This window comes from Canis lupus, chromosome X, assembly GCF_011100685.1.
Source record: "Canis lupus familiaris isolate Mischka breed German Shepherd chromosome X, alternate assembly UU_Cfam_GSD_1.0, whole genome shotgun sequence".
NCBI lineage: Eukaryota > Metazoa > Chordata > Mammalia > Carnivora > Canidae > Canis > Canis lupus.
In genome coordinates this window covers 59,913,912-59,929,957 of record NC_049260.1, presented here as the reverse complement: position 1 = coordinate 59,929,957, position 16,046 = coordinate 59,913,912, and the positions used below count along the sequence as shown (strand labels likewise).

Here is a 16,046-nt window from a genome sequence, read left to right as displayed (position 1 = left end):
ATCTGAGAATGTGGATTCTTTTCTAAACCAGTAGGTGATGCAGAATTTCAAGTTTTAAATCACAGTGTGGAAAGTGCATAATTTTTTGTTTTTAGGGACTGACCATGCGTTTCAACATACCAACTGGGACCAATTTACCCCCTGTCAGTTTCAACTCTCAAACTCCTTATATTCCTTTCAATTTGGGAGCCCTGTCAGCAATGAGTAATCAACAGCTGGAGGTAAGTTGTGAAGTACAAAAGTAGTTTAACTTGAGTTAAAGGCAATTTCAAGTGCCCTGTTGTTGAGGGTTCCCTGTGCAGGAATATCACATTCTCCAAAAGATTACCTCTGAATAGACCAAGAAATTTTTCTCTTATTTGTTGACCTTTTTGAACCAGCATAGTATAGTAAAATGTGGTTTGTTCAGAGCACAAGAGAATTAGGCCTTGATTTAATGTTGTTTGAATTATTTTAATTAAGGAACAATAGGGCACCTGACTGACTAGGGAACTAGCACTTCTTCAGTTATAAAATATTTTGAATAAACAAATTAGCTTGCTTAATGTTTGAAAATAGGATAAATACATTTATATTCTGATGCAGTGTAGATACAGCATTAAATATATGATAATGTCCAGTATTATGAAATAAGCTATTTAAAACTAGAATTAATTATGAATTAAATAAGAAAGATTGCGTTTTATTATACCAATAATGTAATAACTTAAGTGAATTTGTGATTTCCTTTTAAAAATGTACTTATGGAGTCCTTTAAATTGATAAACTATTGGTGCAGACCCAAACTTTTATCTTCTTAACAGGACCCTCACTGGTAAGTTTTGCCCACTTTATTGATGCTGCATTTTGCTGCTTTTTAATTATTTGAAGAGTTTTAAAACCAACTGCTATAAATTGACAGGAAGGATCCCTATACTTTACAACCATGTGTCTTTTATATGTCCTATATAACATTCTTGCATTCTTCTAGGACCTCATTAACCAAGGAAGAGAAAAAGTTGTGGAAGCAACAAACAGTGTAACAGCAGTGAGGATTCAGCCTCTTGAAGATATAATTTCAGCTGTAGTAAGTTATTTGGCAGTTATCTTACTCCAACTTGCTATTTTTGTTGTGTCATCCCCCACCCCCAGCCCTTTTGTTTTAATTTTTAATTGTGGTTTGCTTCACTCTTTCTGTAGAGAAAACAGCATAATTCTTATAACTTGATTTGGAATGGTAAAATACCAGTAAACTGGATAATAGTGTCAAGCTATACTTTAGCCTTTTTACCTAAATGTTGGCACAAAAGAGAAGTGGGTAATATCTAAGAATTGGGAAATCAACCAGAGAAATGTATGTGTTGTTTACATAAACATATTTTATCAGTTGCACAAATTAAATCCAAGTAGTTTCATTCCAGAGATAGCCAAACCTTGTACAACAGTGGATAACTTAGTACCATGTTTGTAAATCTTTATTTTCTTTAGAAAAAAAGGAAAGGGGGAAATACCTTTTAAAATCCTGAATATTTTTGAGTATCGTCAATTCTGCTGCAATAAGAAGTAAATGGAACATTTTTCTTTTAGTGGAAGGAAAACATGAATCTCTCAGAGGCCCAAGTACAGGCATTAGCATTAAGTAGACAAGCCAGCCAGGAGCTTGATGTTAAAAGAAGAGAAGCAATCTATAATGACGTACTGACAAAACAGCAGATGGTAAGAGTTTGACTATCTCTAAGTTATGTCCAATTTTTGTAATTTATAATAATGTGTTTGTGTGACATCTATGTCAATAACCATCCTCCCCTCATATAGATGTATGACCATTGGCTTTTCCTAGAAGAAATTTTGTCACAAAACTTAGTAATTCTCGAGTAAAGGTAATATCTTGGTTATAAGTTACAAAAGAGCAACAAATTCCTAAATGGGTCTCCTTGAAATTATATAGGCTCTTTTCCACATAATTTGAATTTCTGTGTATTGTGGATATCTAAAAAGGAATTTTTGCCAGGATTTAACCATATTTACCATTTTTTGTATTTTTTTTTTACTGGAGTTCAATTTGCCAACATATAAAACCCAGTGCTCACCCATCAAGTGCCCCCCTCAGTGCCTGTCACCAAGACACCCCCACCCCCCGCCCACCTCCCTTTCCACCACACCTTGTTTGTTTCCCAGAGTTAGGTGTCTCTGATGTTCTGTCACCCTCGCTGATTTTTTTCTCACTAATTTTTTCTCCTCTCCCCTTTGATGCCATTCACTATTTTTTATACCCCCAAATGAATGAGACCCTATAATGTTTGTCCTTCTCCAATTGATTTATTTCACTCAGCATAATATCCTCCAGCTCCATCCACGTTGAAGCAAACGGTGGGTATTTGTCTTTTCTAATGGCTGAGCAATATTCCATTGAATACATAGACCACATCTTCTTTATCCATTCATCTTTCGATGGATACCGAGGCTCCTTCCACAGTTTGGCTATTGTGGACATTGCTGCTATACACATCGGGATGCAGGTGTCCCGGCGTTTCACTGCATCTGTATCTTTGGGCTAAATCCCCAGCAGTGCAATTGCTGGGTCATAGGGCAGATCTATTTTTAACTGTTTGAAGAAACTCCACACAGTTTTCCAGAGTGGCTGTACCAGTTCACATTCCCACCAACAGTGCAAGAGGGTTCCCCTTTCTCCACATCCTCTCCAATATTTGTTGTTTCCTGTCTTGTTAATTTTCCCCATTCTCACTGGTGTGAGGTGGTATCTCATTTTGGTTTTGATTTGTATTTCCCTGATGGCAAGTGATGCACAGCATTTTCTCATGTGCTTCTTGGCCTTGTCTATGTCTTTCATAGAGATTGTGAGATTGTCTTTCATGTGAGATTTCTGTTCATGTCTTTTGCCCACTTCATGATTGGATTGTTTGTTTCTTTGGTGTTGAGTTTCATAAGTTCTTTATAGATCTTGGATACTAGCCCTTTATCTGATAGGTCATTTGCAAATATTTTCTCCCATTCTGTAGGTTGTCTTTTAGTTTTGTTAACTGTTTCTTTTGCTGTGTAGAAGCTTTTTATCCTGAGTAAGTCCCAATAGTTCATTTTTGCTTTTGTTTCTCTTGCCTTCATGGATGTATCTTGCAAGAAGTTGCTGTGGTCAAGTTCAAAAGGGTGTTGCCTGTGTTCTCCTCTAGGATTTTGATGGACTCTTGTCTCACATTTAGAGCTTTCATCCATTTTGAGTTTATCTTTGTGTATGGTGAAAGAGAGTGGTCTAGTTTCATTCTTCTGCACGTGGCTGTCAAATATTCCCAACACCATTTATTGAAGAGACTGTCCTATTTCTAGTGGATAGTCTTTCCTGCTTTGTCAAATATTCGTTGACCATCGAGTTGAGGGCCCATTTCTGGCTTCTCTATTCTGTTCCATTCATCTGTGTGTCTGTTTTTTTGCTGGTACCACAATGTCTTGATGATCACAGCTTTGTAGTACAACTTCAAATCCAGTATTGTGATGCCCCTGGCTTTGGTTTACTTTTCCAGTATTCCCCTGGCTATTCAGGGTCTTTTCTGATTCCACACAAATCTTAAGATGATTTTTTCCAACTCACTGCAGAAAGTCCATGGTATTTATATAGGGATTGCATTAAATGTGTAAATTGCCCTGGGTAGCATGGACATTTTCACAATATTAATTCTTCCAATCCATGAGCATGGAATATTTTTCCATCTCTTTGTGTCTTCCTCAATTTCTTTCAGAAGTGCTCTGTAGTTTTTAGGGTATAGATCCTTTACCTCTTTGGTTAGGTTTATTCCTAGGTATCTTATGCTTTATGACATGCAATTGTCAATGTGATTGACTCCTTCATTTCTCTTTCTTCAGTCTCATTGTTAGTGTATAGAAATGCCACTGACTTCTGGGCATTGATTTTATATCCTGCCACATTGCCAAATTGCTGTATGAGTTCTAGGAATCTTGGGGTGGAGTCTTTTGGGTTTTCTATGTACAGTATCATGTCATGTACAAAGAGGGGGAGGCTGACTTCTTCTTTGCTAATTTGAATGCCTTTTATTTCTTTTTGTTGTGTGATTGCTGAGGCTAGGACTTCTAGTACTATATTGAATAGCAGTAGTGAGAGTGGACATCTCTGTCGTGTTCCTGATCTTAGGGGAAAGGCTCCCAGTGTTTCCTCGTTGAGAATGATATTTGCTGTGGCTTTTCATAGATGGCTTTTAAGATGCTAAGGAATGTTCCCTCTATCCCTACACTCTGAAGAGTATTGATCAAGAATGGATGCTGTCTTTCGTCAGATGATTTCTCTGCATCTATTGAAAGGATCATATGGTTCTTGCTTTTTCCCTAGTTGATATGATCTATCATGTTGATTGCTTTATGAGTGTTGAACCAGCCTTGCGTCCCGGGGATAAATCCCAGTTGGTCATGGTGAATATTCTTAATGTACTGTTGGATCCTATTGGCTAGTATCTTGTTGAGAATTTTTGCATCTCTGTTTTTCAGGGAGATTGGTCTATAATTCTCCTTTTTGGTGGGGTCTTTGTCTGGTTTTGGAAATAAGGTGATGCCTCATAGAATGAGTTTGGAAGTATTCCATCCCTTTCTATCTTTTGGAAGAGCTTTAATAGAATAGGTATTGTTTCTTCTTTAAACATTTGACAGATTTCCCCTGGGAAGCCATCTGGCCCTGGACTTTTGTGTCTTGGGAGGTTTTGGATGACTGCTTCAAATTCTTCCCTGGTTATCGGCCTGTTTAGGTTTTCTGTTTCTTCCTGTTCGTTTTGGTAGTTTGTGGTTTTCCAGAAATGCATCTTTTTCTTCTAGATTGCCTAAATTATTGGTGTTCAGCTGCTCATAATATATTTTTAAAATCGTGTGTATTTCCTTGGTATTGGTGGTGATCTCTCCTTTTTCATTCATGATTTTATTAATTAGAGTCTTTTCTCTTTTGTTTTTAATAAGGCTGGCTAAATGTTTATCTATCTTACTAATTCTTTCAAAGAATCAACTCCTGGTTTTGTTGATCTGTTTTACAGTTCTTCTGGTCTCTATTTCATTGAGTTCTGCTCGAATCTTTATTATTTCTCTTCTTCTTGGTGTAGGTTTTATTTGCTCTTCTTTCTCCAGTTCCTTTCGGTGCAAGGTTAAGCTTGTGTATTTGAGTTTTTTTCCAGTTTTTTGAGAGATGCTTGTATTGCGATGTTTTTCCCTCTCAGGACTGCTTTTGCTGTATCCCAAAGATTTTGAATGCTTGTATCTTCATTTTCATTAGTTTCATGAATCTTTTTAATTCTTCTCTAATTTCCTTGTTGACCCTTTCATCTTTTAGCAGGATGCTCTTTAACCTCCACGTGTTTGAATTTCTTCCAAATTTCTTCTTGTGATTGAGTTCAACTTTCAAAGCATTATGGTCTGAAAATATGCAGGGGACAATCCCAATCTTTTGGTTTCAGTTAAGACCTGATCTGTGACCCAGTATGTAGTCTATTCTGGAGAAAGTTCCATGTGCACTTGAGAAGAATGTGTATTCAGTTGTGTTTGTATGTAAAGTTCTGTGAATATCTGTGCAATACATCTGGTCGAGTGTATTATTTAAAGTTCCTATTTCTTTGAAGATGTTGTGCTTAGAAGATCTGTCATTTGCAGAAAGCGCCATGTTGAAGTCTCCCAGTGTTAGTGTATTATTATCTAAGTATGTCTTAACTTTGGTTATTAATTGGTTGATGTCTTGATTGGCAGCTCCCACATGAGGGTCATAAATATTCATAGCTGTTAGGTCCTCTTGTTGGATAGATCCTTTAATTATGATATAGCATCCCTCTTTATCTCTTACTGCAGTCTTTGGGATAAACTTTATCTGATAGGAGAATTGCTACCCCTGCTTTCTTTTGAGGACCATTTGAATGGTAAATGGTTTTCCAACCTTTCATTTTCAGGCTGTACGTGTGTCCTTAGGTCTAAAATGAGTCTCTTGTAGACAGCAAATAGCTAGGTCTTTTTTATCCAGTCTGAAACCCTGTGTCTTTTGATGGGGTCATTAAGCCCATTCACGTTCAGAGTTACTATTGAAAGATATGAATTTAGTGTCATCAGAATACCTATTCATTCTCTGTTTTTGTGGTTTATTTCTTTGAGCGTCCTCTTTCTTTTAGTGTCCCCCTTAATATTTCTTGCAGAACTGATTTGGTGGTCACATATTCTTTCAGTTTCTGCCTTTCTTGGAAGCTCTTTATCTCTCCTTCTATTCTGAATGAGAGCCTTGCTAGATAAAGTATTCTTGGCTGCATGTTCTTCTCATTTAGGACCCTGAATATATCCTGCTTGCCCTTTCTGGCCTGCCAGGTCTCTGTGGAGAGGTCTGCTGTTAATCTAATCTCTCTCCCCATAAAAGTTAGAGATCTCTTGTCTCTTGCTGCTTTAAGGATCTTCTCTTTATCTTTGGAATTTGGAAGTTTCACTATTAAATGTTGAGGTGTTGAATGGTTCTTATTGATTTTATGGGGGGGATCTCTCTATTTCTTGGATCAGAATGCCTTTTTCCCTCCCCAATTTAGGGAAGTTCTCGGTTATGATTTGTTCAAGTATGCTTTCTGGTCCTGTTTCCATAAAGGCAGAACCTTTTGGTGCCCTCTGGAACCCCAATGAAACGTAGATTTTTTTTCCTTCTGAGGCTGTCATTTATTTCCCTTTACCTTTCCTCATGGTATTTTAATTGTTTTTCTCTTTTTTCCTTAGCTTCCTTCCTGGCCATCAACTTGTCTTCTATGTCACTCCCTCTTTCTTCTACCTCATTAACCCTCGTCTTTAGGACCTCCAATTTGTATTGCTTCTCATTTAATTGATTTTTAATTTCGTCCTGATTAGATCCAAATTCTGCAGTCATGAAATCTCTTGAATCCTTTTTGCTTTTTCTCAGAGCCACCAGTCGCTTTATAATTGTGCTTCTGAATTGGCTTTCTGACATCAATTTATAATCCAAATTCTGTAACTCTGTGGCAGAGAGTACTGTTCCTGATTTTTTCTTTTTTTTAAAGATTTATTTATTTATTCATAGAGATGCAGAGAGAGAGAGAGAGAGAGAGAGGCAGAGACACAGGCAGAGGGAGAAGCAGGCTTCATGGGACTCGATCCAGGGTCTCCAGGATCACGCCCTGGGCTGCAGCGGCGCTAAACCACTGCACCACTGGGGCTGCCCTGATTTTTTTTCTTTTGTGATGAGTTCTTCTTTATAGTCATTTTGCTCAGTGCAGAGTGGCTAAAAACGAGTTATACTTTTTAGAAGCGCAAACTCTTCTCTGTAAGTTTCTAGTTGTTCTCTCTTTAAATCTCAGGTTGAATTTCTAGGTTTTTAGGATGATTTGAAAGTGATCTAGGTAAGTTCGTGGGGACAGGTGATTTGAGTACCTTCGTCCTCCACCATCTTTCCCTGCCCACCCATGTTTATCATTTTTAAGCAACTTCCCAAAATAAGTATACTTTTTAATATATTTAACTTGAGAGTAAAAGAAAGTGGAACTATACATGATATATTTCACAAGTTCCTACTAAACTATGTAACTCTTTAAAAAAACTAGCATATTCCAAGACCTTTGATCCTTTTTCCCAGCATAGTTGTTTGCCAGCCATCTCTGCCTTTCTTTTTTCTTTTTTAAATAATAAATTTATTTTTTATTGGTGTTCAATTTACTAACATACAGAATAACACCCAGTGCTCATCCTGTCAAGCGCCCTTCTCCCCTTCCACCACCCCTAGTTCATTTCCCAGAGTTAGGAGTCTTTATGTTCTGTCTCCCTTTCTGATATTTCCTACCCATTTCTTCTCCCTTCCCTTCTATTCCCTTTCACTATTATTTATATTCCCCAAATGAATGAGAATGTATAATGTTTGTCCTTCTCCGATTGACTCATTTCACTCAGCATAATACCCTCCAGTTCCATCCACATTGAAGCAAATGGGTATTTGTCATTTCTAATGGCTGAGTGATATTCCATGTATATATAAACCACATCTTCTTTATCCATTCATCTTTCGATGGACACCGAGGCTCCTTCCACCGTTTGGCTATTGTGGACATTGCTGCTATAGACATCGGGGTGCAGGTGTCCCGGCGTTTCATTGCATCTTTGGGGTAAATTCCCAGCAGTGCAATTGCTGGGTCGTAGGGCAGGTCTATTTTTAACTCTTTGAGGAACCTCCACACAGTTTTCCAGAGTGGCTGCACCAGTTCACATTCCCACCAACAGTGCAAGAGGGTTCCCTTTTCTCCGCATCCTCTCCAACATTTGTGGTTTCCTGCCTTGTTAATGTTCCCCATTCTCACTGGTGTGAGGTGGTATCTCATTGTGGTTTTGATTTGTATTTCCCTGAGGGCAAGTGATGCAGAGCATTTTCTCATGTGCATGTTGGCCATGTCTATGTCTTCCTCTGTGAGATTTCTCTTCATGTCTTTTGCCCATTTCATGATTGGATTGTTTGTTTCTTTGGTGTTGAGTTTAAGAAGTTCTTTGTAGATCTTGGAAACTAGGCCTTTATCTGATACGTCATTTGCACAAATCTTCTCCCATTCTGTAGGTTGTCTTTTAGTTTTGTTGACTGTATCCTTTGCTGTACAAAAGCTTCTTATATTGATGAAGTCCCAGTAGTTAATTTTGGTTTTGTTTCTTTTGCCTTCATGGATGTATCTTGCAAGAAGTTACTGTGGCCGAGTTCAAAAAGGGTGTTGCCTGTATTCTCCTCTAGGATTTTGATGGACTCTTGTTTCACATTTAGAGCTTTCATCCATTTTGAGTTTATCTTTGTGTATGGTGCAAGGGAGTGGTCTAGTTTCATTCTTCTGCATGTGGATGTCCAATTTTCCCAGCACCATTTATTGAAGAGGCTGTGTTTCTTCCAGTGGATAGTCTTTCCTCCTTTATCGAACATTAGTTGACCATAAAGTTGAGGGTCCACTTCTGGATTCTCTATTCTGTTCCATTGATCTATGTGTCTGTTTTTGTGCCAGTACCACACTGTCTTGATGACCACTGCTTTGTGGTACAACCTGAAAGGTGGCATTGTGATGCCCCCAGCTATGGTTTTCTTTTTTAAAATTCCCCTGGCTATTCGGGGTCTTTTCTGATTCCACACCATCTCTGCCTTTCACTGTGAAATTTCAACTATTGACTCCAGGGAATCAGTTTCCGTGGCATAAATTTTTACTTCGAAACCACTATAGAATTACTAATTTTAATTATCTTCTGAAATTTGAGACACTCCAGGTAGGAATTATTCCCAGTTCAAGGGCTTTTTCCCTTTGGTATTTGTCACTAAATATGTTTGTCATTATGTTCAATATTTAAAAGAATGATGAAGAAATGAGATTTGGCAAAAAGTGCTGTAACTAATACTTGAGACTAATCATAGTGCAGGACAGGTTACTATGGCAACTAACCTAAATGCTGCTTGCAATAGAATAGTCCAGTCATTAAGAGAATTTAGCTCTAAATGATGTTACTTGATGTTTTCTACAGTAATGTTCCTATGAATGCCTCAAATTAATAATGGTGATAACAATAGTATATTTTCCTTTTGGTATGGTACACCCTTACTAAACTGATTTTAACTTAAACTTGATACCTGAATCTTTGAGAACTTGTAACAGCTCCCGTTTGTCTCTCTAGTTAATCAGCTGCGTTCAGCGAATACTTATGAACCGAAGGCTCCAGCAGCAGTACAATCAGCAGCAACAGCAACAAATGACTTATCAACAAGCAACACTGGGTCACCTCATGATGCCAAAGCCTCCAAATTTAATCATGAATCCTTCTAACTACCAGCAAATTGATATGAGAGGAATGTATCAGTCAGTAGCTGGTGGTATGCAGCCACCACCCTTGCAGCGTGCACCACCCCCAATGAGAAGCAAAAATCCAGGACCTTCCCAAGGGAAATCAATGTGATTTTGCACTAAAAGCTCAAGATTGTTAAAATCATAGAAAGATCTTTTATTTTTTTAGGAATCAATGACTTAACAGAACTCAACTGTATAAATAGTGTGGTCCCCTTAAATGCCAATCTTCCATATTAGTTTTAATTTTTTAATAGGGCATACCATTTTTTCCTGACATTTGTCAGTGATGTTGCCTAGAATCTTCTTACACACATTGAGTACAGAAGATATTTCAAATTGTTTTCAGTGAAAACAAGTCCTTCCATAACAGTAACAACTCCACAGATTTCCTCTCTAAATTTTTATGCCTGCTTTTAGCAACCATAAAATTGTCATAAAATTAATGAATTTAGGAAATAATACAGATTTATATATTCGTTCTTTACATATAAAAACACACAGCTGAGTTCTTAGAGTTGATTCCTCAAATTATGAAATACTTTTGTACTTAACCCATTTCTTTATTAAAGTGATTGAAATGGTTTTAATGTTCTTTTGACTGAAGTCTGCAACTGGGCTCCTGTTGTATCATCTCCGTGATTGAAAGTTAGAAACTAAAGGTTATCTTTGACACAGAATTGTGTGCAATATTCTCAAATACTACTGCTCTAAAACTTGGAGGAGTCTTGGCAGTTATCTTTGCATTGTATAAACAGCCTTAAGTATAGCCTAAGAAGAGAATTCCTTTTTCTTCTTTAGTCTTTCTGCCATTTTTTATTTTCAGTTATATGTGCTGAAATAATTACTGGTAAAATTTCAGGGTTGTGGTTTATCTTCCACACATGTATTTTCTCTCTTCTGGCACTCATATAAAGCACATCTCTTAACTGCTTGGTGCCAGTGCTAGTGCTTCATCCTGTTGCTGGCAGTGGGATGTGGACTAACAAAATCAAGTTACAGCATTTTAGGAGGTTAAGGATGATGGTGTGGTTGTAGGGTCACACCCTGTTTTATAAACAGTATCAAAATGGCAGAACCATTGCTGACTTTTTAAGTTCACGTAAGGAATGTGCTTTAATAATTCCCAGTACTGTCAGTATTTGAAATAATTCCTCTGAAAGATAAGGATCACTGGCTTTTATGCTCTTCCTGTTTTCTGTCATCATCATGTTCTTTTTCCCCAACTCCCCTGTGTTATTTTAAATAAATTACATTTCAAAGTTCTTTTTTTTTTTTTAGTTTAGATCTGTGAGGCAATTTTCTGATCAAATTAATTCATCTAATACCCTTTTTTGAAGTTTTACTAGAAAATCATTGCATTGTTGTTTTTCTTAATCCAGGCCTATAAAAAAGACCTGTAAGTTTATTCATGTACAATTTGGTTGCTTGAATTTCTTGAAGAAAAAGATTGTTAGACTATGGGAGTCAACTCAATATGGCAAACCATTTTTGAGATGGTGTTGTAACAGGTAGTGAAAATAGCTAAGGAATTTCATTAAAAAAAAGTTGGGTGGAGGAATTGCTCTAGGTATCACTGGATTAGAATGAGTTTAACATTAGCTAGAACAGCTTTGAGTTATTTGGGTGAATAGATTTCCATTTTTATCTTGAAAAAACTTGTGGCAAACATCTAAAAGCACTAGGTTTATGATACAGAATTTGTGAGGTTAGGTGGATCCACTTAACACACATCCTCTCCTCCCCATTCCCCCCACCCCCGTTTAACATGGTGATTTATCACTAACAAATTCCATGTATTTGGATATTATGCCAAATTGGATATTTGATTATACATCAAATTTACTTAATTGGGGTGGAGAGGAGAGGTGTATTTACTCTAGAAGCGATGAAAAAGACAAGATTTATGAGATAAATATTTGAAGGCAATACACTCTGGCCAGCTGTTTTCAGTTGGTTTTTCTACAAGTCCAGAATACCTTAAACCTGATATACTAGACCTGGGAATTTTCAACATGGTCTGATTACTTGTTCAAAGACATGGATGTAAAAATTTTAGGCAACCTTCTAAAACTTTTTCACCATGGATGAAACTATGACTTAAGGAGTAATACATAGAAAGGATTAATTGGAACTAAGAGAGTTTGAAATAAAACTTGGACCACTTTGCATACACTCTTCTCACTTGACATTTTAGCTACATAATATGTACTTTGAGTATAACATCAAGCTTTAACAAATATTTAAAGACAAAATCACATCAATAAGATACTAAAAGGCTCATTTTTATATTTGTTTTAGATGTTTTAAATAGTTGCAATGGCTTAAATGACGATTTAAAATGTTGCTTGTAATACAGTTTTGCCTGCTAAATTCTCCATATTTTGTAACCTGTTTTATTTCTTTGGGTGTAAAGCGTTTTTGCTTAGTACTGTGATATTGTATATGTTTTGTCCCAGTTGTATAGTAATGTTTCAGTCCATCATCAGCTTTGGCTGCTGAAATCATACAGCTGTGAAGACTTGCCTTTGTTTCTGTTAGACTGCTTTTCAGTTCCGTATTGAGTATCTTAAGTACTGTAGAAAAGATGTCACTTCTTCCTTTAAGGCTGTTTTGTAATATATATATGAGGACTGGAATTGTGTTTTTAAAGAAAAGCATTCAAGTATGACAATAATACTATCTGTGTTTTCACCATTCAAAGTGCTGTTTAGTAGTTGAAACTTAAACTATTTAATGTCATTTAATAAAGTGACCAAAATGTGTTGTGCTCTTTATTGCATTTTCACAGCTTTGAAAATCTGTGCACATATTGTTTCATAGAAAATGTATAGCTTTTGATGTCCTATTTAATGGTGATTCTTTTGCACATTTAGTTATTTAATATTGGGAGGTCAAAAAGTTTGGTTTTTGAATCTGTTATATACTAAATTCTGTAAAAGAAGATCTCTAACCTCAAAAATAATTTACATACCAGGAAGCCTATGTGTGTTTGTGTTAGTTTTGGTTGTCTCTTTGTAATCCAGCACCATTTCCTGCTTTCCAAAAGCTGCATCACTCATTTAAATCGAGCAGGACTACCAATCCACACTTGATAGAAAAGCTGCTTACCCTCCTGAAGCCATAGCAAGTTGATGGAAGCCTTATTACCTGGCCTCCAAAGACGCTGAATATTTTGTAGTCTTCCTTTAGCTATGCCCATTTTCCCTCTATCACAAAATCAGATACTTAATATCAGTGCCCCAAACAAAACTAAAATAATTACTTATCTCAGTACCCTTGTTTCCTTTGAGGGTGGCATGCTGTGAAGCTATACTTATTCTAACAGTAAATTAGGTAATTCTTTTACATGTTTATTTCACTAAAAATTATGTGCAGGTTATTACCCACCTTATTATACCAGATTTAGTCTCAAGTGACTTAGCTATCTCCACATCAAATCTACCCTAAAAGATGAAAATTCTTCCACCATGGATTTTTTTCAAGTCTGTAACCTGTGCCAATCCCAAAGGAGTTACCAAATTTCAGAAATGCTTTTTGTTTGTGCAACATTTTATATATGCTGTTATATGGAGGTGAATAAAAATTTAAAACCCAAAATATATATTGTTTCTAAGCTCAATATCTGCTAGGTAACCAAACTCTGCCCACACTACTCCTGTTGGATATAATGAATGGCCCCACCCACCCCCACTTAAGAGTTTTACTCCCCAGAGTATGTACTGCCATAAACTTCCTTTACACTATATACTGCCACCCTCTCTGTGGAATAATCTTCCTGTCACCATTGTGTAGGCTAACCAAGGCAGTCACCCTTCCTCTCCTCACTTGAGATCTCTGATAGTGACCACTACATATGTTCACCAGGAAAGCACATAAATTGAGGCCTTTATTAAAGATAATGAAGATAAAGCTGTAATTGAAGGAATGAAAGAGTAAGACAAATCCTAAAATACTGCAGGCCCTCTTTAATACTCAGAATGCCACATATTCCAAGCAATCTCTACCCTATAGCACTCCAAATTCATCTCACCATTTTGCCCTCACTTTCTCCCTGGTAGAAACATAGGGAGGGCAATTGGCTCCAATCTCCTTTAGCTAATCATGTCAGATGACTACCAAGAGATTTCTATCTGTTGAACAGACTCCGCGCTCTCCCTATAGTTCTTACATCAAATACATGTTAGTTTTCAAGAAAGGTGAAAAGATGGACATCAGATGCAAGGACAGGATTTGTTTTCAGGTATATGAGGATCAAGTGTAGTATTGAAAGAAAAGGAATAAAGGTAGAGAGGAATCGAGAAAGACTAGATTGGAGTGGATTAATAGAGGACCTTGAAATCCTGAATAATTCAATAGAGGATAACAAGTGTTTGAGATGGTTGATGTCTTCAAAGTAGCAGTAAAGATGGTGATTTGGACAGAGATAATTTGAATGCCTTAGAATGCAAAGTGAAGATCAGAGACAGGAAGATAATCCAGGAATTCAGTGATGAGACTATAGACAATTTTAAGGGAAAAAATCATTAGGGGTTGTGTAAGGGTGAACTTTTTAAGTTGCAAGATAAAGCTGTTATTTCCTACTCTTACCCAAGAAGCCCACTTTTCTTCAGGATTTCTGATTTTATGTGCAAAATGTCACTCTTTGATTACCCTCTCAAGCCTAATGATAAAACCCTTAGTGGCATTCCTGTTCTTGTTTTTTTATTACTCCTAACTATACCCTTAAATGTATATACAGAAAGTGAGTTTGGTCCACTTAACTAAATTGAGCGTAATTCTATTTCTTTCCTCAAGCTAGTTCTTTAAATGGACAAATCCATTCCTTGTAGTTCTTCTTGAGACCCATCCATTCCAAGTGCTAGTATCTATTATCACATTTAGAAGGTTTCTTTGGTATTTTCAAAGTGCCTTGTGGTTATTATGTTAACCTGTATATAACATATCTGTGAAGAAAGAACAGTTACATTCTTAGGACAGTTAAAAGAACAAAGTAAAATCCATTGCACATAGGCAGAAAACGTTAGTTACTTATCTGGGTCTTTATGTTTCATTTGGAAAATAAGACTATAATAATTTTACTGAAGGCAGGAGCCTGGACCAGGTGATTTCCTGAGGTCCTTTTCAGCTCCAAGACTTAACCGTGAGCAAAGCACAATTTGAAGCCAAAAGGCAATGAGTTTGTCTAAGGTTACATGGTGAGTTTGTGAACAAAATTAGAAATCCCTTGCCTTTGGTTAACGCTCTCCCAGACTAAGGTATACCTTATCCTCAGTTTAGAAAAATGAGAGGTCTGACCAGCATTTAATGACAAAGGTAAATCAAGTTGTAATGGGCTCTAATTACCACTTCCACAACTATAACCTCCTTTATCTTTTGCCCAGAGGCACTCCCAGTGCTTGTTTTTTACTGCCTCTGGAACTCCGAAAATGAAAAAACATGTTTAAGGATGATTCTTACATCTTTTTGCCCGATTGGTTTATATACATGACAAAACATCAAGGTAAATATAAGCCCACTTCTGTAAAGTCAGCTTTTAATGATAACTTCCCATTGTATTCATAGCTATAAAGCCCAAATTAGGCCAATGTTTAAATTGTCTGATCTGGATGAAGTTTATAGTAAGGCAATATTTGTTTTTATTGACTCATGTTGCAACACAAATAGCATACTTTTTGAAATGTGGATTTTATAAAGAATCAAATATTGTGACAAAAATAGAAGAGTGAAATAGTAATCATTTTTTTCTGTAGCTACTTGTCCTTAATGCCAGTAGCAAAGCAGGTAGAAGACTGTCTAGCTTCCTGAATATATTTCAGTGGAAACAAAACAAACTTAAGAAAAAAGAAACGTGGCTAATATAAATCATCTGAGGTCTGTTCATTCCCAGCTCTTGGTAGGCTTTCAACTATACAGCATGGAGGCTTTAGTGATACAGGCTTGCTTGAACACTTAGTAAACCTTTTGTTAGCAAGTTTTCCTGCCCTCTCTTTCCTTATCTTGCACACCATACTGGATATGAAGCTCAAATGAAGTGTCTGCCGGCAATTTTTTCCTTCTTCGATTTTATTTATTTATGCTTGAGAGAGAGAGAGAGAGGCAGATACACAGGCAGAGGGAGAAGCAGGCTCCGCTCCATGCAGGAGCCTGACATGGGACTCCATTCCGGGTCTCCAGGATCCCACCCTGGGCTGAAGGCGGTGCTAAACCTCTGAGCCACCAGGGCTGCCC

General features: G+C 36.9%; 1 protein-coding gene across 6 annotated transcripts in view; it reads left to right on the top strand.

The window, feature by feature from the left end:
- The window catches only part of ATRX (ATRX chromatin remodeler), a 332,654-nt gene extending 319,859 nt beyond the window's left edge, over nucleotides 1-12,795 (top strand). For 4 of the 6 annotated variants that reach the window (XM_038587761.1, XM_038587760.1, XM_038587757.1 and 1 more), the window contains 4 exons: nucleotides 96-221; nucleotides 971-1,066; nucleotides 1,567-1,695; nucleotides 9,649-12,795. In XM_038587761.1, coding sequence (XP_038443689.1) covers nucleotides 96-221; nucleotides 971-1,066; nucleotides 1,567-1,695; nucleotides 9,649-9,927 — 630 coding nt within the window. In that variant the 3' untranslated portion in view covers nucleotides 9,928-12,795. The remainder of the gene's footprint in view (nucleotides 1-95; nucleotides 222-970; nucleotides 1,067-1,566; nucleotides 1,696-9,648) is intronic. The other 2 variants (XM_038587759.1, XM_038587758.1) reach the window with 1 other exon arrangement.
- Nucleotides 12,796-16,046: the final 3,251 nt, after the last annotated feature.